The sequence below is a fragment of the Lepisma saccharinum genome, chromosome 6 (genome assembly GCF_977018435.1).
Source record: "Lepisma saccharinum chromosome 6, izLepSacc3.1, whole genome shotgun sequence".
In the NCBI taxonomy this organism is placed as follows: Eukaryota; Metazoa; Arthropoda; class Insecta; order Zygentoma; family Lepismatidae; genus Lepisma; species Lepisma saccharinum.
Genome location: NC_139234.1, coordinates 53,264,482 through 53,286,046, shown reverse-complemented (window position 1 = coordinate 53,286,046; position 21,565 = coordinate 53,264,482). Strand labels below are relative to the sequence as shown.

General features: G+C 36.1%; 1 protein-coding gene across 1 annotated transcript in view; it reads left to right on the top strand.

Annotated features, from left to right (window-relative positions):
- PolZ1 (DNA polymerase zeta catalytic subunit) overlaps positions 1-21,565 on the top strand; it is a 93,955-nt gene that overhangs the window by 25,640 nt on the left and 46,750 nt on the right. Inside the window, exons 11-17 of the mRNA XM_083123921.1 lie at positions 802-3,710; positions 5,505-5,583; positions 10,157-12,053; positions 14,091-14,276; positions 14,916-15,066; positions 16,105-16,274; positions 19,737-19,940. Coding sequence (XP_082980047.1) covers positions 802-3,710; positions 5,505-5,583; positions 10,157-12,053; positions 14,091-14,276; positions 14,916-15,066; positions 16,105-16,274; positions 19,737-19,940 — 5,596 coding nt within the window. The remainder of the gene's footprint in view (positions 1-801; positions 3,711-5,504; positions 5,584-10,156; positions 12,054-14,090; positions 14,277-14,915; positions 15,067-16,104; positions 16,275-19,736; positions 19,941-21,565) is intronic.

The window sequence follows — 21,565 nt, the reverse complement described above, 5'->3', positions numbered from 1 at the left end:
TGCACATCAGCCAATAATTTTCCAATTTGGAACATTATAAATAATATAAGATCCTTACGAAAATATTTGGACCTAAAAGGGATGAGGAGACAGGTGAGTGGAGAAGGTTACATAATTTAGAACTACATAGTTTGTATTCATGTCCAGATATTATTAGAATAATTAAATCAAGAAGCCTTAGGTGGGCAAGCCATGTGGCACAAATGGGAGAGGAAAGAAGAGTTTATAGGATTGTTGTTGGGAAAACTGATGGTAAGAGACCAGTAGGAAGGCCAAGATGAAGATGGAGGGATAACGTTGAGATGGACCTAAAGGAAATCGGTAAGGATGGAAAAGAGTATATAGAGCTTGATAAGGATAGGGACAGATGGAAGGCCTGTGTTGCTGCAGCCATGAACCTTCGGATTTAAGAAGGCTAGAGAGTTAGTTAGTTAGTTATAAATAATTTTAAATTTGGTGCAAAATGCTATTTAACTTTTTTTAAATAAATATGACACTATTGATTCATGCACCCTGTACAGAAAATATTTAAATGTACAGCTTACTGTCTGAATCAAAACCTATTTCAGTTGCCTGGTTACTTATAGTAATAAACGAACAGAATGAACTAGTCATGTTCTTCTTGGAACATTTGTAATTTTATGTTTGTGTTTGTAAATTTTGTAGCAGCACTTCACCAATATCAGAAAAAATTATATATTGCCCCATCCCTAATTTTTCAGTTGTAATCGCATGTCTGTATTATGAGCACTTAATTACTTCAGCATAAATATTTGATACCTCTCTTATCATTTTTTCCAGTGAATCATCAGAGAGACAGCAAGAAATTAAAGATCAAGCAGTAAATATAGATGTGGTTAATAGCATTAACGAAATTATAACAATTAAGAGAGAAAAACCTGAACAAATCCCAAATGAAGTTATACAAGAGAAGAAGCAAGATTCTGATGATTCATCTTTAATGAAGGAAAAGTGCAAATCAACTGAAGATGATCCAGACTTATTTTTGCCTAATGACCATCATTTGTGTCCAAGGAATTTTCATCATGAAACTGTATCCATTGCAAAGCGAGAGGGGGTCAATGTCATTACAGACATGTGTGATGCTTTTTCACCTTTTAAGCCTATGAGGAGAGACGCGAGGTCATCTTCAAAGCTGTCCTCTTCACGAAAAGTTAAATTCAAGACCAGAAGGAGAGACACAATTTCAAGTTCAGGCGGAAGTGGTAAAAAGAACAAATTGATTGTTAAGTTTGATTTCACTCCAGAGAAAGCAAGAGAATTGCCCAGAGGAGAGAAGCGATGGTTGTCTGATGATGGCGGGGAAATTGCAGAGTCTGTAAAAAGTCGTTCTGATTGCTTCAGTGAACATAGCAAAAAATATTTGGAAATCAACGCGAAAATATTTGATGCTTCAGAACATGAAATGGATCAATCAGTATCTGATGTTAATATCAACATAAATACCAGTGATAATATCAAACAGTTGCATGTGGTGTCCCCTACATCTGCTCTTAGAAAAGTGAGAAGATTGTCCATGAAATCCCTGTCAGATGAGGAAGTAGTAAATGTAGATAGTGATATTAAAACGGAATCCATCTATGAAGAACAAAAGGATGTTGCTGTAGAAAGTCTCTCTTTTGAACCAAGGCCTCGAGAGCATACCAGACTGCAACATGAAGAATGTACTGTAAAGAATTGTGAAGTGAGGTTGGAAAAATTGGATTTAGAAGGCTTGCATCGAGTGTGCAGAGAACACAATCTAAAGTTTCTAGTGGAACGGGAGTCTGGAAATGCAAACATGCAATTGAAGGACCAAAGCGTAGAAGTAAGTGTACATGACGCCAGTTACCAGTGCAATTCTGCCAGTGAATCTAGTCATGTTGTTCTAGAAGCAAATAATAATGAAATGGAGCATGGTGATAATCATGAAATGATAAGAACAATGAAGAAGTCGCTGAACACACTGAATGTGTCTAATAGAATCATGAGTCTTATGAAAGTTCAAGATGAATTTTTGCCAAAGGTAGAATCTAAAGAAAGCGATCCAGTGATAAAGAAGTCAAAAGTTAGGCAATCATTAACCTTATGTGATGTGGGAGAACACAAAAGAGTCAAAAGAAGACGAACCAAATCTCATAAGAGTATACTATCAATTAGTTCATTAAAAGAAAGATCACAGAACTTTGAAAGAAATATATTTCCTACATGTACAAATGCTAAGAGGAAACACATTAAAGTTGAGTTTGAGTCTAATGAAGGAAGCAGTTCAGATGATGATAATGTTACATTAGCTTCACTAATGAACAAAGATTTAATTGGAAATCTTGTTAAAAGAAGAAATTCTAATCTCTCATCTTCAGGCAGTGATAAAAAATTCCCTACTCCATCTTCTGTAGGTGATACTACTGCAGTATCAGAATCCAAAAAAGTATTAACTGAGAGTGCAAGTTTATGTAATTCAGCAAGGGACAGTAGCATGTTACAAAATAAAGAGTCTGTCATTGGAAATAATATTTTTTGCAGTGTAGTTCTGAAAGATATTCAGAAAATGATTTTATCAGATAACAGACTGAAGCAAGATCTGATGCATTACAGTAAACGTAACATTACAAGAAACATTCAAAGCCAGAACAAGATAAAATATGGGAGCAATAATGTTTGTACAAATGGTGCACTTGTTTCTGACTTAAAGATGTACCAAAGTGAGCATGCAGATATGATTTGTATTAATAACAACCTTACTCATAATTCAGATAATAGTGTCAGGTGTGAAGAAAATAAATATGTAAACAAAGTTGTTACAACAGAGTTACAGCATAGAGAAAGCATCTTGACCTCAAGTAGTGTGGCAGTTCCTTCAGAAATAACAGAACTTCTGAAACCAGTCAAAATTGTCATTGACCGTCTCCCATATGAAACTCTGGTAAAGTCAACAGATGGGCTACAGCAATTGGAATCTGTAGTATCGAAAGAAGAATCTTCTAAAGCCAGCATCAGCAGTGTCAATTCATTGGAAAAAATAAGAGAGAATTCAAAATGTAAATTGTATTCTCTAGATGGAAGCCTGGATCTGAGCTCCTCTGATGATTCCAGGGAATCCACTCAACAGCCATCAGCAAATGAGGCTGGACGTTTGTCACTTCGAAAACAGGACATACTGAAAAGTTCTAGACTTGATAGTGAAGCAAATAAGGCCAATATTAAGTCAGAGGGAAATATTCATGCAAGTTGTAAGTGCAGTAGCTTCAAGGAAGAGAAAAAATCTGCACGAAGCCCAAATAAATCTCCTATTAAGAATAGGAAAAGATCTTCTAATTCAGTTCATAGTGAGCGTTCACCAAAGAAAAGCATGTACACTCCCTTGCAGATAATCGTCCAGAAATCACCAAAGAAATTGGCAAACAAAAATGTTCCGAAATCATGCGATACCGGTCCCAAGCAAAGGGTTACTTTGACCACACAGGACACAAAACATGTTGAAAATTCACAAAATGATGTCGAGAAGAGTACAAAGGCAAAGTGTTGTACAGCCGAATACCAAAAGGCAGAAACCGAGGATGCTACATCAGTTACAACTCGTTCATATTCTGATGGGACATATGATGACTTCAGTGTAGATTACAAGGATGCACTTTCCAGTATGGCTTATCTAACACCTGGTTCAAATTGCAATGTAGCTGATTCACCTCCACAAGCGGGTTCTCCAGGTAAGATATAATTCATTCTATTAGATTTGCTAAGTCCTAATACATGAAATTTTGAGGTAAAAACTACAGCTGAGCCAATGCCATTAACAGTGTATCTTGCAACATGTATTAGAGCAGTGTATCTTGCAACAGGTATTAAAACAGTGTATCTTGCAATATGTATTAATTCTGTGCTAGAATTGATCGATTAAATTTGATTACATGATCACTGATGGATGTTTAAATATCGCCGGCTGAATGCTGTTTTGTTGTATTTCCACTTTTCTTTGGAAAAGAGTTGATCACGTTATCATGTTGTGCACATGTTCATGCATCACATTTCAAAATGAGGTATCTGGTAGTCAGGTGGTGTGAATTATCAACAATTATCAAATGTTTGTGCAAATCTTGTAGCATATTTCAAATCCACATAAGTCATACTTTAATCTCATGAGAAGTTAGTGCAGATTGCCATGCCACAAAACAGTACTCAGCTGGCAATATGTCAGGCCTATCTTATAAGTGAACCTGTGAAAGGTTTAAAGCTAAATTCTAGCGCATTTGCACTTTCATGCTGCCATTTCTAGTGTTGATATTTGCAGGAATCTTTAACCTTTTGAACAATTTCACTCCATTTTTAACAAATTTGGTGAGCCATTTTTGTTTTGAACTCCTGGAAAGTGTTGACATTTCAGGACAAGGCCCATTCATAAGAGCACCTATTTTTTTTCTTATAGATCTGTAAGAGATTTGAAGTCTGTTCAAAGTGGTGTTAGTGCAGTGACAGTAAATGTATATTCTGCATGTCTTTACTGGCATTATAATTGCTATCAAAACTCCAGTCATTTTTGTGTACAGAATGTAGTATAGAGTGAAATTTCCAATAGGTAAGATATTTTGAAATAGTATCTTCCTGAGTGTAGATGACTTGCATTCATATTGCCACTCCCGTAGTTACAATAAATGTTTTTTAATGGTTTGCAGTATTTCCCTTTTTATTTCTTGATAGGAGCATATTTATACTGTTGATCCACCCACTTGCCCTCTACATGTATAAAACTGACTTTGCAACTTTTTATCTAGTATTTTTCAACAATAAAACATCAAATTTTGGCTAGTTAATTAGAAAATAAATTCACTGCATCACGGAAGATCATATTACTTCAATGTCTGTGCTATACATCATCATCAAACTCAATTGCATCCAAGAGATTAGGGTGTTCATGATGCTAATTCAGACTACTGTGTCATAGATGTATACAGTCAGCTCGAAGTAATTAAAATAAATATGTCGCTGGGAAGTGACATTTTATGCTATTTTCACCATCATCCTTGTCAGACCTCGTGCATTTTATGTGTTTGTGTCATTAGGACTTTTGGACTGTATTTTTTTGACAGAGTTTAAGTCATCCAGTGTCATGATGACACAGTGTATAATGGGTGAATAAACCCAATTTTAGAAAGAATCTATGTTTTAATCACAATATTCTGTGTTCATTTCCATTGTGCAGTGGATCAAACAGTACTATAAATAGAAGGTCTAGTCCCCGATCATCCTATAAGCATAAAGTAGAATTTAAACAATTCACTAATAATTTCAGTGGTGCCATATTCCAATTAGATAGCCTGTAACTGACTTGTACAATTTATTTCATATCTTATTCTTATCAATGTAGAAGTACAAAAAGGTGTGTTTTAAAAGCAAATTGTAATTTAATACCTATACACTGGGCATGTTACTTACTCCTTGATAGTGATAAGAAATCAGTGGTGTACCTTATAGAAAATCTTGTTATATAACATTCATTTTTAAAGGAATACCAGAACAGCAGACAGGGGGAGCTAAACAGGATCTGTCAGGTGATGAGTGTGCAGAAACAGAAAACCCATGCAAGTGAGTCTCAAAAAGTCACTACTCCTGTATTTGAAGTTCACTAATAATGACTATCGTAGTTACTATGCAGAGGTAGGTGGTTGCTTGCTTGGGTTGTGTGTGAGATTTTTATTTGTGTGCTGTGTGGAAGGAAAACTATACTTCCTTTAATTCAGATTTCATTTTACATATTAAAATTTTGATGACTTGGTAAATAAGACTTAATTAACAGTTGTTGTTCATAAAATTTTGTAAGTATTGCAATTGAAATGGCATGTGTTATGAGCATTGGGGAAAAATTCTCTACCCTCTTTTCTGCTGATTTCTGTAAGGAGTATTTAGTTATCAAGGTTTGACAAGATCACAGGCCCGTTTCTTGTTTCAAATTATTGTGCTGCTGCTCTAAATTCTGCAAATGCCATCTGTTTAGAATGCCTGTTGCAGTATTCATGGCATCCATGTGGCCAAATCGTTAGGGTTTAATGGAAATCACCTGGCAGGACGTGGTCCCAAAGACTGTTAACATTAATAGAAATTTCATGTGGGTTCCTTCCACTGTCTTCTAGATGTTCATAATAATTTAATCATGTCATAAACCTATTTTGAGGCACAGCAACCTGTACAAGGGAAAATTCAATCAACACCAAAATTCTTCTGAGTTAACAGATCTCAATTTTCAGAAGCAAGATGTGAATCCTTTTTTTTTAACTTCTTTACCAAGATAGTCCCATGATCTAACCAATCCTTAAGTTTTTTTTTGTAAGTATGCTAATACGAGAAGGGTCTTCTTCCAAAATACAGGGTGAACACAAAGTCCAGCAAGAAGAAATTAAAATATACGTGAAAATTGGATTTTATTTCTCACTTTGCAGTTGTAGGGGCATTGCATTTCACTTCAAAACATGTCTTGAACTTGAAAAAGGTCACATGAAATAAAACATGTAATTACTTGTATGACGTGTGACTTTTTTTATATTCTGTGTACAGAAAAATGATTATAGAAAACTTTGTATTTGTTTTTCTTTCTTTGTGAAGCAGTTACCTGAGAAATGATTCCCAGTTCAAATTCAATTAGAACTGGCTATTTTATGTTGGACCTCTTGCTTCTATTGCTTGTTCTGTTATGATAAAATATAACAGTTGTAACAAATATGGAGCTATCTTTTACATTTATTTAATTTTGTCACTTGGTTTCTTAAAACTGTTTTATTCTGAAAATATTAACAAGTTGCTGGCCATACATATAATTTCATCTTTATTCAGCAACTTATAGTGTTTGCTAAGAAGGGAAACTGAATTGGTGATAAGGAGATACAAATGTCCAACCAAAACAGAAAAATATTAAAATTCGCAAAATATAGTATTTTTTCTAATTTTCTGTTTGTAGTTCCTATCATATCATATTTGTGGATAGGGCATATAAAATGTGTGGTTATTGTGACAAAAAAATTGAACAAAGTTGACATGACACACATGAAAAACTCAATATGCTGACCAAGGCAGAAATTTATAAACTAAATGTAACGTTTCAACCTTCTAGCAAGGTCTTCTTCAGACTCTGTACCAAGTACAAATGTAACAAGGTACACAACAGGACGATATATATATACACAAAAATACTCCCCTCCAGACTATTAGAAAGTAGTTCTGAAACCCTTGTACACTGTACTTTAACCTGAAAGAGAGTGTGGGGTGCACTCTTTATCTCAAGCTCTATTTCCTTCATTCTTCTTCCTTCTTCTCTCCTCTTTCCACTCTTTCTAACACCTTCTTCCATTCTTTGTTTAACTTCAGTCCCCCATTCCAGTTCATTGTGTCTTCTTCACCTTTCTTCTCTATTTCCTTTTATTCCTTCCATTTTCTCACTAGTATTCTCAGAAGAAGGAAGAAAAGTGGCCGGGGAGAATTGGAAGAGAAAGAAAAAGAGAGGAGGTTTGGTATAAGGAGTATGGGGAAGACCACAGAAAAGATATGCAAAGTGCTTAGAAAAGGGGGCATTAAAACTTACAGGAAGGGAGGGAGAAGCATCTTATGAATAGCGAAGAATGCAAACAAGAAAAAGGAAAACAGAGAAGAGGAAGGGATTATCTACGAAGTGAAATGTAAAGAATGTCAGAGTGTGTACATAGGAGAAACGAAAAAGAGGCTAAAAGACAGGTTGAAACAACATAGGGATGATGTACGACTTGAGAGAGAGATAAATGTGATATTTAAACATGAGAGAAACAGGACATGACATAGAGTGGGCTGAGGCTAAGCAGATAGGAAGGGAGAAGAGAATACTGGTGAGAAAATGGAAGGAGTCGAAGGAAATAAAGAGGAAAGGTGAAGAAGACACAATGAACTGGAATGGGGGACTGAAGTTAAACAAAGAATGGAAGAAGGTGTTAGAAAGAGTGGAAAGAGGAGAGAAGAAGGAAGAAGAATGAAGGAAATAGAGCTTGAGATAAAGAGTGCACCCCACACTCTCTTTCAGGTTAAAGTACAGTGTACAAGGGTTTCAGAACTACTTTCTAATAGTCTGGAGGGGAGTATTTTTGTGTATATATATATCGTCCTGTTGTGTACCTTGTTACATTTGTACTTGGTACAGAGTCTGAAGAAGACCTTGCTAGAAGGTTGAAACGTTACGTTTAGTTTGTTTTATAATAAAATAAATTTCTGCCTTGGTCAGCATATTGAGTTTTTCATATCATGGAAACAAGGCTTAATGGTGTTATAATGACACATATGTGACAAATTGTTCCTCTAATTTAAAAAAGAAACTATTTTCTTCCTCAGGAGTGTGGAAATAGAAGTTAAACAGTAGGTTAAAAAGACATAGAAAATTAAAAAAGGAATGAAAGTTATCCAAAGAAACAGTAGATGTAGTTAGCATAAAAAGACAACCTGTACACCTTGTACATACTTTTTCATTCTTTATATACCATATTTACTCATGTATAATGCGCACTTTTTTTCCAAAAATTTTGCCTCCAAAAACTGTGGTACTTATTATGTATGGAATAATTCGGACAGCCAACATGAAACCGTACAGTGTCATTCCATTATTTTAGTGACCCTTGCATTCATTTCTCATGTTTACGGAACCCTATCATGTTATATATCGTTGTAAACCTTAAATTCTGGAGTTTCTGAATATGGCAACAGTATTCCATTCAAGATGGCGACACTAATGTGCAATGCAGTTGAATTAAACTCATAACAAAATGAAGGAACGTTCTGATTTTTGTGGTACTTTGGATGAAAGAAAAGATAAGGAGAAAGAGAATAATAATTAAAATGTATTACTGGCCAAATAATATGACACATACGAAGTGTGTAAATGCCTTAATGGAAGAAATCTTGTGCTGCTAACTGCTAGTTTGAGGGTCCTGAATGTGCTTCCTATAAATGTTATGTTAGTCATGGAAAAAGTATATATTTTGAAGTTTTTTTTTAGGAAAAGTAAAGAATAAATGAGCAAAACCATGTATAAAAGTTTAAAAGACCATGTCCCACAATTTTTCACTTTGTAATGTAATGTTTTGCGACACCAATAAAAGCAGTTCCGTTCTTGTGGAATTCGAGCGTGCACCTCCCATCATATGGAATGCGTGTCAGGTATTTGTTGGGTGAGAAATAATAGAAAATAACTTCCTGAGCACTGCAAATCCATAAGATAATTTTGATCTCTCTTTCTACTATTACAGAATAATAAGGTGGGGGTTCGATACCCGGTGGAGGCTCATAGGGCTTCGGATCCCACTTTAAACTGTAGGTCCAGTACTCATTAGCCTTACTGTGCATAAAGTGGACTTAAAACTCCAACATACAATAATAAGGTGGTTAAAGAGTGAATGCTTTGGAATGCTAAACACAGAGGTGGCATAGGTTGGTGACTCGTTGAATAGGAATGATATCATTCACTGTTGATCGGCATAGCAACAGCTTTACGACCTACAACTAAGAAAGCCATTTGTTGAACCTGTATTGTACTGCACATTATATACGAGATATAATTGTTTGTCACTTTTCCCTCTCAAAAACCAGGCTGCGCATTATACAAGCGTCAATACGGTATTTTTGCCAGTTGTTCAATAAGTGAACATTTCAAAAATGAGATGCAATTTATCAGGTATGCTTCTGTTTTATTCATTTTTTTTTATCATATTGATATGAGACATGAAATACATTTTGTTTTACATGGAACGTTGAAAGGTTTTCACCAAGGGTTTCACATCTCATATTTGAGTTGTAAAACATCAAAGTTTTGCATACAATTATTCATTCACGAGTTTTTTTCCTGGAAGTTTTCCCATTAACTAACTTTAAAGAGTTAGTAAAATTCGAACCAAGATTTTCTGGGCGAAGTAAAACAATTGCTATTATCAATCACGTCTCATCACCACCAAATTCAGTTTCATGTCCACTGTCTATTTTCATATGGACACACTTTCTTGTAGTGGTTTTCTTTCAAAATTGGCATTGTAACTTTAATTAAAGGTGTTCTGGGGTCCTTCTGTACATTGGAACTTAGTACAAATGTATACTGTATTCATTTCTACATGGATTTTTCTCATGAAATTTTATGTGTCTTCCTCTTTTATTACAGATCAACTTCATGTGTAACAGAGGATTTCATTGACAAGCCAGAGCTACTTTTACAGAACAGATCCCAGGAGACATTCGCAGAGAATTCTAGTGATACCTCACAGTCCAGTGATAGTTCAGATTTTATTGTTTCGCCTCCAGAGATGAATTCTAGAAATAAGTTTTCCTTCCAAATATTGAGTAGTATCCCTCAGTTAAGAAACTACCAAGGGGAACAGAAAGCAGGTGAAGGAAGTGACGTGCTTAATACCAAAACCTGCTGTGAAGTAAAAGAACGGTTATCTAAATCTGTAAATAATGTTTGTATGACAAAGAAAGGTGCCAGGAAAAAGTTACAATATCCTGATGTAAGAAATCAGACCTGTGATGATGATAGACAGGATAATTTAATTTCATTATCAGAGAGGATTTTGAAAGCAGAAGGGTTATCTAGCAGTACCTCAGTTTCAAAGCCTAAATGTGTAAATGCCAGAAGACGTTGTAGTGATGATTTGTTCAGCGTTTCAGGCCAAAGTACCCCCGTGAATGATGATTTAGATGTAATTGGTAAAGTAATTGAACAGCAGCTTGGTTCCACTTGTCAAAAGGAAATTTTAGCAGGTGATGTCATTGGCAAAGGTGGGATTGTACCAAGTCATGATGCATCTCATGATAATGAGTCAGATGGTGATAGTGATGTTAAATCTAGTCCCTTAAACAAATCTGATGATACACAATGTTCCGTTGGAATTACTAGTTTTTACGAAACCTCATTTTTACTAACAAACAAGGAGTGTAATGAGACAATTGAGTTCAGGGACCAAAATACACCCTTGCAAGAGAAAACTATAATGCTTGCTTCTTCCAGTAAGCAGCAAAGCAATTCTCCCCAAAGTTTCCTCACTACAACCACAAGTGGAGTGAAGAAGACTTTCGTACCGGTCAAGAAACCACCACATCCACAGGAAGTCAGTGTGATGCTGGAAGAGTATAATTTACCAGAGTTTAAACACCAAACAGCATACTATAGCAATATAGCTGATGTAGCAGATAAAGCAAAAGAAATTGGTGGACACCTGTTAAAATTGTGTAGCAACTCCGTTGTAGAGTTACCCCCATTTGAAGGTAACTTCCAGTCTCGAGGCATTGATCATTGGCAGAAAATGCTACTGCATAATTCTGGGTTTGCTTCTCAACGAAACAGCACTGATTATGATAAATGTGGAAACCTGAAATGTGCTCTAGCAAGTAACAGGTATGTTGTTATTGCACCTGTAAAACTGGCTCCATCTTTATCAGAAGCTGAAAATTGGTTGAAGGCAAGAAAGTCATCAAACACAAACACTATTCAAGACAATGATTGTAATAAACACTGCAGGAATGATACAACAGTAATTCCAAGATACAGAATACCCTCAAGCCCATCAGCTTTAGTAGGTGATTCAGATGATGATGATGGTTCTATTGTTCTGTCACCCTGTACACCAGAAAACCTTTCCATGAAATCTACTACGCTGCCTCTAGGGATACCTGCAAAGCACAGTACACCACAAGTAGATTGCATCCAGGCCAGTAGGTATCGTTCAAACAGTCCTTTATGCACACCCATTGTTGAAAAACTGACAGACCCAAAACCCTTATTTTCAGTGGGAAAGTTGTTGAGGCAGAGGAGACGATCTTGGGAGAATAGATTAAAGGAAAGGAGGGGATCTCGACATAGTGTGGAGCTTAATGACAGTACACTAGAACCGATTGCTGAAGAAGATGAAGCGAAAGATGTGAATAAAGAAGAGACTGTAAATGATCTACCAGAAGAGTATCAAGGTGCCGGAATCGACAGACCTCTTGAGAAAATTGATGCTGCTTTGTCTCAGGATAATGGAGAAGCTGATAAAATTACAGTTAGCAGCTCAGGAGTGGTAAGTAGCAGTTTCTGTATAGCATGATAATTTTTTTAAAAAATCATTATTTTCTCCCCACTGTATCTGAATGATTCAGATTAGAATATCACAAGACTAATAACCAGACAGATTGTAAACTTACTTACCTTTTCCACACCTCTTCAATGATAATTCAGGGTTGCCACACATCTAGAAAGCTCAGGGCACTTTTAAAATTAAAATCTCAGGGAAAATCATTTAACTGATGTCCCAATGAAGCACATCTGAAGGACTAGAATATGCTCTTACTTCCTGATGATAATAATTGTAAGTAGTATGTACTAATAATTACAACTACAATAACTTGCTTTACACAAACTTCTTTGAAGATATAGGCTATAACGTATTTAACGTCTGTTTGTCAAAAGTGTTCTCTGTGTATGATGTGTTTTAATTGTATTTTGTGCACCCAAAAAAAAAAACTACCCTTAGACTGTAATTATGTTCACACAGTTGCCATTTTATTCTTGAATTAGTTTTGTTATCGGTATCAGAAAGTGAACTGATATGAAATTTTTGCCAATGCTGATAAACTACTGATATAAAATTTACAGACACCAGTATTCTAGTGCTCCAATATAAAATTGCAAATGTTCCTTGAACATGACAGGTTCATTCACCTCTTTGCTATGAAGGTCAGCAAGTCTGATGTTGCAGTTCACTAATTGCAGTAATTAATGTTATATTTAGGGATGAGAAATTAATTTGTCCATCGCTAATAAATTAAAGAATGTGAGGATATATACCTAATGGGGAAAATTAAGGAGGCCATTGTAAAATAAATTTAAAATAGTAATATACTGTGTATTGAGTACTGGGGGGTGGATTGAAAATACATTTCGAGTTCATGTGGGAATCCTGTAATTTCAAGGTTGAATTTTATAATTATTTAAAACTAATCTGGTGCTTGTATTAATTAAGATAACATGCTTATACGGAGTTGTGCACTCAAACTTTGGGAGATCATAACATGAAACTGAGATATTTTCTCCATTATAAAAGAATCGCCCACTGAAATGTTTTAAATAACTTTTTATTGTCAGTGTATTACATGCACACAATTCCAGAAAGCAAGTCGGAACATTTCTTTTCAAGAATATTAATTTCAGGAGTGAAAAAAGTGATAAAGGATCATTGCAGGGTTGTGGTTCAAAGTTTTGTGACTGGTGCCATTCTAATCTGTCTTTTCCAACCAAAAGGGGTGCACTTAATAAGATTTAGGAATAGCAATTTTATAGGCGAAGTCTGTAATCTTGGTTAACAACACTGGCAGTGTAGGATTTTGTCTACAGGAGCAAGCAACATGTCTGACTATGCAATCACCTGAAAAATCATTTTACCCTAAAATGACACTTCTGAAAGATTTTGTGGTTGCACGTGGCTACTCTGGTTTGACTTTGTGATGATGCTCTGTTGTTGTATTGCCAGGTACAATAAAAGTTGCAGACAAAGTAAAATTTCAGGGCAAAATTATGAAGCGTCTCAATAGGTAAAGCTCTGTATAAATATCACACATCGTAATACAGCATAAAAATTATGTATCTTTATTTGTTCATATTTCAAAACATGACCTCCAAAGGCGTAGTATAGTAGTAACCTTATTGCCTTGTAATCGTGGGGTCATGGATTCGATACATGGAGATATATAGTGGTTCAGATCTCACATTAAACTGTAAGTCTAGGTCTGATTAACCTATGTGCGTAAAGTGGTCTTCAAACTCAAACAATTGATTTAGTGTTCTTAATTAATGTAAAGTACACAAAACCATGATACTCACCTCATGACATCATAATTTTACCCTACTTTATTTAGCCTTCTAATATGTATTAATAAGTATTTTTCATGAACATATGTGAATATCGTTTTTTAAACACAGGATGTCCATAATTTATTTACCATTCAGTTATTTTTACAATTTTAACTATGAAAGGTAGCAACAAACAGTTTACATGTGTGTTGGACTATTTAATTAAATGTGAACTCTCCTCTTACGTTTTTAATTCTTTGTTTTGTAGCAACCTAACAGTGAAGAAGGTCCTTGTGAGAGCCCTCATCCGAGTCTGTCAAGAAGCAACGCCTCCACTCCTATTTTGAGAAGAAGGTCCAGTTCCAGTTGCCAGATTGAAGGGAACAGCCCGAACAATACCTTTGGTTTCTGTGTATCCTATGACAACCTCCAGGATGTAAAAGCTGTGGTGGAAGTAAGTCAATTTGAGAAGAATTTGTAGCTATTGTACTTTGAGCTTAACCAATACCAATGTAATGTTATCAGCCAAATAATCGGTGCTACAGTAAGTAGAGGATTGAATGTAGTCACCAATATTAGCAGAAACTTTTACAACCAGTACCAATATATAGTTGATGACCTAAGAGTTATGTAAAATTACCTATGATATTCACGTGAAAGCTTGCATATTTCATAAATTATTCAATACTTGAGACTGTACTTAAATAATTCAACACAACACATAAAATCACCATTAGTTTTAGCAGTCCTAGAACAGAGTACATAATTCTGTAATTTTTGCTATTGCTTGTATGAAAATAAAAGTACAATTCCTGTACTGTGCTTTCCTAAAATAAATTTGTAAATGTTCAGTTTACTCAGAATTGTTCACTCCATTTTAGAGTATTTATAGAAATATCAAATTGAAAAATAGATTTTTAATTTTAACTCTCCCATTATATTGGCCAATAATCGCTGCAGTTAATCTTTCCATCCTTACTCTGAAGTAATTTGTATATTTTATGTAACCTAATGAAATTTCCTCCTTTTAAATTATTATTGAATTGAAAAATCTTACCGATTTGTGTTTGGTTGTAGCTGTTTGCATTTTCAGCACCAACATTTAACTCTGATGGTTTTGGAACTTCATGTTACAACCAGGGGTGAACTTCGACCTGATCCTGAACATGATGCTATTGCTGCTGTATTCTATACTATTAATAATGATTACCCTCTTGGAGGAAAAATGCCAAGGGAAGAAACAGGTAAAAACAAGCTATTTGTATTTGTGTTCCATTCAGTGTCTTAATGTCTGTTTCTGGTTTTGAAATGTTGTGCTGGCCTCCATGAAATGCTACATTAGACCCATGTAGCAAATTTTTCCTTAACCTTTGATTCTGACAAAGTTACCAACTCGTATTGTGGAGGTGCTACGGCACCAGGGGTCCCAGGTTTGATTCCTGGCCTGAACATGGGTGGTCTTTGAGTGTTACTTCATCCGTTTTATCATATCACCATTCATCCTCATCGGTGCAATTAGCCAAAAGTGCCCGAAAGGCGAGGCTAAATAACAAAAATACAAATGCAAGCTCTGTTGTGTTTGTGGTGGCTGTTACAACTCATAACATCCCCTCTTTACAAATTTTGCTGGTGATGTTACTTTGTGTTACAATGTGTTACTTCAGGGTTGTTTCAGTAGCAGACAATTTTCACTGCACTGCTTCCATATCCATTCCACTTGCATGCAATCACCCCCATTTTGCATCTGGATGCATCCAATCAATGCATGTGGACATCAATGGTCTCAACCAACACAGATGTGCTGTATTGCAATTCTGAACAATAATTCCCCACAAGCTCTTCAATCTCCACGATGCATTGTTCCCCTACCATGAAGGCACTGAGAAGATTGTAGTGTCATCAGCACCATACTCCATGAATAACCAGAATAGTTCATTCACTTTATGTATGGGGATGGGCCAATATGAAATTTTGGCCGATACTGATAAAGTACCGATACCGATCCAATATAAAATTCAAATGTTACCAGATCAACCAAACTTTTTTAAATGCAAAAAAAAGTTGCACAGTTAGACATTTACTTTTTTAAGAAAAGAGAAGAATGGAGAAAATATGATTTTTAAATCAAAATGATTATTTTATTGCCATATTACCATTCCAGATACAACTAGTTTATTGAGGGACAATGAACAGTGGACTTCATTTTCAGGAAGGTTGGTGTGTTATGCTAAATAGAGTATAAATAGAAGTTTCTAGCTTATTGGCTATCTTCTTACTTCTAGGTGCCATAGTCGTAGATCCGACTCTGTCTTCAACAAGTGAAAATAGTCAGTTCCTAACAAAGTGTGCTGTTGACTGCAAAGTAAAATATGTTTCTGATGAATTGTTATTACTGCAAGAAGTTGTATCCTTAGTTCAAGTTTGGGATCCGGATATATTAGCTGGCTATGAAGTAAGTATTTGTGGGATATAGACTATTTGTTGATATAGACTATTGTTTTGAAGAATATAATGCTATTCAATATACACTTGTTTATATGTTGTTGTTTTTTTTGCTGTTGTTGAATGTTACTTTACGCTTGTTTCCTTACTTTATTATTCAGTGTATTGATTGTTAAAGAATAATTCATCTGTTATCAAATTATAAAATCCAGTGATGATTGATGGAGGAACTTCACCTACAGATTGTTTCAACTGCAAAAATTTTATTTGCTCTCAAGTTATGTAAAAATTGTGCCTCAACCAGGGATTGAGCCTATTTAGCATTCCATACCACTGATTACCAAGTCAGCCTCTTCCCTCCCCACAATTTCAGCTTACTGGATCTCTGCATAGATCTTTCTACATTAACTAGTTCAGTTAGATTGCATCTAAAGATATCAGTTTGGTGGTTACGCGGAGATAGGTACGAGGGTCACTATTTATATTTTGAGCCTAACAATGAAAAAACAGGAATTTGGCATTGAAAACTGCTTTATTGTTTTTCGAAGTATTCTCCTTTATGGTCAATACACTTTTGCATTCGTTCGAACCATTTGTCAAAGCAGCTTTTCCAATCTTCTTGAGACACCTCCATAATATGGTTTTTGAATGCATCAACGGCGTCTTCCGCCGACGAAAATCGTTATCCACGCAATTTATTCTTGACATTCGGGAACAAGAAGAAGTCATTGGGTGCCAAATCAGGACTGTACGGCGGATGACCCATCAATTCGATTTTTTGACTGTTCATAAAGTCGGTTGTTAGACGAGATGTGTGACAGCTGGCATTGTCTTGATGAAGAATGATCCGACGGCGTTTGTTTGTTTTCCGTATTTGACCGAAGACCTCTGGCAAACAAATTGTTGTGTACCATTCAGAGTTGACCGTTCTACGTTCCTCTAAAGGCACAATTGCCACATGACCAGTTTTCCCGAAAAAAACAGGCGACCATTTGTTTCGATGTGCTTCGAGTGCGAACAACTTTTGTTGGATTGGGTTCATCTTGAAACACCCATACAGTCGACTGCTGTTTACGTTCCAGCTCATATGCATATATCCATGATTCGTCACCTGTTACAATCTTATATACGTCTTTTGAAGCACCACGATTGTATTTATTGAGCATTTGTTTGCACCAGTTGACGCGAGCGTCTTTTTGAGTTTTTGTCATATTGTGTGGGATCCAACGAAAACATACCTTTCTCACAGCTAAATGATCATGTAATATTTTATATATGCTGGTGGAACTAATGCCTATGGTTGCCTCAATCTCACAGTATGTCACATGACGATCTTGCAGTATTAGGTTTTGCACAGCATCAATGTTTTCTTGAAGAACAACTGATTTTGGACGACCTTCGCAAATCTCGTCGGTGAGCGAATGGCGGCCACGATTAAATTCGTTATACCAGCAAAGGATGGGGCTTCATCGCCAAATGTGAAAGTAAGTTGAACGATGCACTCTTGTCTTGATAATCCACGTCGAAAATCGTAAAAAATCATCACACGAAAATGTTCACGAGTTAATTCTATTTTATTGTTGTCGCGCAATCTCCAAGGCAACATAAACAACACAAATGAAGTTATTGACAAAACATTTGAAGTACGTTATGGTCAATACTGCCAGATGATTCCGTGCAAACGTCAAATCGCGCCTAACTTCAATCAGTGTTGCCAAGGCTCAAAATATAAATAGTGACCCTCGTAATTAACTGTGATACACTTACTATTCATATTTCAGCAAAAGTTTTTTTTGAGCGATCGATTTCGCCACTCGGCTGGTGGCTTCGTCAGGCATGAACTGTCTTGCTGCGGCCGGCATGGTTCCTTCTTCTTACACTTGTGCTTGTGGGTCAATCGATCGTTGAAAAAAACTTTTCGCGGAAAAATGAATAGTAAGTGTATTAGAGTTAATTATTTCAGTTAGTTTCCTCATTTCCAGGAAGATGGCACTCATGTTTACATACTATTAATTAAGCAATGGCAGTGAAAATTTTAGTAAATTTGGAAGGGACATAAATAAAAGGAAGATTAATCTTAGTAGTGGAAATTGTGGTAGAGCTTTGGCACTGGATGCTAAATCCTGAGATTCAATCCTCCTTTGAGCAATAATATTCACTAATATACAATGTGCTATTTCATGTACTTTAAGTTTGAGTTTATGAAGATATTTTGTTTGCAAACATTGTGTTCCGAGTGTGAAAAGTGAAAATTAGTATCTTATTACTGCTTGTAATCAATGGTGCAAGAACAGAGGGGTTACAGGGATGCAGTACCCCTAAATCCTTTGATCCACTTTGTACACCCCAAATAATTTGACAGCTGCAAGATGTCATAGAATCTCTTTTTTAGTAACTAAATGTATGAAGTTTTTTTTGTCCATATTATCTCTACCCAAAATAATTTGAACTACCATAAACCTATTTGGTAGTAGTTGCCTCCCAAAATCTTTTCTGTGGGGAAACTATGTAACAACGAAGTAATACCAATTTAAAGTAAGTGCAGAACAATAGTGAAAGCTGTACTGTTCTAAAATGGAATACTGTATAATGCACGTGCTTGTACAATGTGCACCCTCATTTTTGATGGGGAACTGTAACAAACAGTTAGATCTCATATATAATGCGCAGTACAATTCTAGTTCAAGAAATGGGTTTCTTAGTTGTAGATCGTAAAGCTGTTGCTATGCCAATCAAGAGCAAATGACATCATACCTATTCAATAATGAGTCACCTGTCTCTATGTGGACCAGGAGGAGAATATAGTCTTGTGTATACAATGAGTTGTCAACCCACGCTACCTCTCGCTCTCTACCTCCACTATGTTTAGCTTCCCAAACCTTTCACTTGTGTAACTACCTTGTTTATTCTGTAGTAGAAGAAAGCGAGATCATAATTTTGTTATGGATTTGCAGGACTCAGGAAGTTTTTTTCTACTATTTCTCACCTGACAAATGCCACTTATGCACATCCTGTGTGATGGGAGGTGCATGCACGAATTCTGCTAGAACGGTGTGGTGTTGCCAAATGTTTCGTTACAAAGTGAAAAATCATGGGACATGGTCATTTCATTTTTATAGTGTTGCTTTAAAAATTATTATTTCTAAAGAAATCCAACATGGTAATTTGTATTTGCACCTGTTTATATATACATGTTATAAGCAGTGACATAATGAAAACATGAGTGGTTTTAATGTTAGCTGTCTGAATTATTCCATACATAATACACACCACAGTTTTTGGGGGCAAGAAATTTAAAAAAAAGTGCACATTAAACATGAGTAAATATGGTATATATGTGATTGTGTTGGTGGCGGGTTAAACTTTGTTGCATCCCAATCAGAAACATTCCTGCACCATTGCTTGCTTGCATTTATATGTATCTGTTGTTCTGAAGTCCATTTTGATTGTCATTTGTTTTCTGTTTTTAAAGATAGAAATGCAGTCTTGGGGTTATTTCTTGCATCGAGCATATCAACTGAATCAGAATTTTTGCCCCCTCTTATCTCGAATACCGAAGGCAAAGAATGACAGCCACTATGTTGAAACTTCTGAACAAGATGTACCAGACTTTCTATCAGAACTGAGACTGGCTGGACGTATAGTTCTAAACGTTTGGCGTTTAATGCGGCATGAGGTGAGTAAAGCATAGGTTCATGTTATGAACACATTTCTTTATTTGAGGAGTAGTGTCTGTTCTCAAATTAGTACATATCTAAGCCACATGTTTTGAAGTACAGGGAGGTTATTGCAGCATGCCACCGCAAAAGCGTCGGCCGCTTACCGGCCTTGTCATGCATCAGGTGCCGGCAAATTGCATAACAGATAGCCCGTTACACAAACCGCTTGTTTTGTAATGTTTCCACTTTTCACAATTATAGTTACAATTACAACTTAAATAAGCACGTACCTTGCCGCAAGGATGCTGGAAAAGGTGTCCTCTAAAATACAAATATTTCTGGCACTTTATTTCTGCCCATATCGCTTCTGACAGCAATGACTCATCCAACATAAAGGATTCAATTTTTCATTCTTGTCTTGCCTTCGAATAAACAAAACCGTGACTCTTATTTTGCAGATAACACAAGATTAATCCTTTTGAACACTAGAGTCAGTGGCGTGCCCAAGATTTTCGAGGGGGGAGGTTACGTATACATTATTATGCAAAACGAAAGCGCAGATAAACGAATTATTTAACAGTGTCACTTAATTTTAACGTGTGAATATTTTTGAAGTAAAGTAGCGATCATACACTTTGTGCGTTTTTCTTTCTGAGAGCGCCATTTGAAATAAGCACTTTTCCCCTTTTGCTACTATGGGATAAACTGAATATAAAAGGCTATAACTGCTCAACAACTGCATCTTTTTAAGAAATTTAAATTCTAAATGTAAGAATGAACAAAAAGCAACATTTTATGTAAATTCCGACAATTGTGAGTCCAGGGGGAAACGGGGGCCAAATCCCAAAGTTCTATTTTCCCCGTAATTACGCAAAATTTCTGAACGTCGTAATTTCCATATTTTTTTTTTTTTCAAAGTTGCGGCAGGAGCATTACATATCCTCATAGAGTAGTCTTTTGTTGTGCTTCCCTCAAAATTTGGTCCATCCAGTGTCTATAGAGCCGACGCTAGAAGCGAAATTCCTCAGATGTCGCAAGAGCGTCAGCGGCTTATCGGAGTAGTGGTAAGCCGCGAGAAGCCTCTCGATACTACGCGAATGCGACAGCTGTCGGCTACCAGTTGTTTAGACGTGTTCACTTCGGTTGGCGTTTATCAGTACTCGTGTTGTTTATACTGTGTTATTGAGTTATTAGTTTTGCCGCCAAACAAATATAGTCTTGAACAAAGAGTTTTTATGTACGATACTTACGTGAAAACGAACTCTTGCAGAAAAGTAGTCAGGCGATTCGCAAGAAAATTTCCTGGCAATCCTGTTCCGGACAGACATACTGTTTACAACCTCGTTAAAAGATTACGAGAGACAGGATCTCTTGAACCTAAGAAACGTGTTTCCAGACGACGTGTTCTTACGGAAGAAAAGCTAGACGAAATTGGTGAACGACTTGAACATACTCCAAAAAATCCCTCCGTCGGCTTGCTCAGGAAACAGGCATTTCAAAATCCTCAGCACGAAATGCCACTAAATTACTTAGATTAAAACCCTACAAAATTACAGTGGTTCATGAATTGCAACCGCGCGATCACGCGACTAGAGTTCGATTCTGTAACTGGATGCTGGATAATATTGTTGCTGGCAGAGTA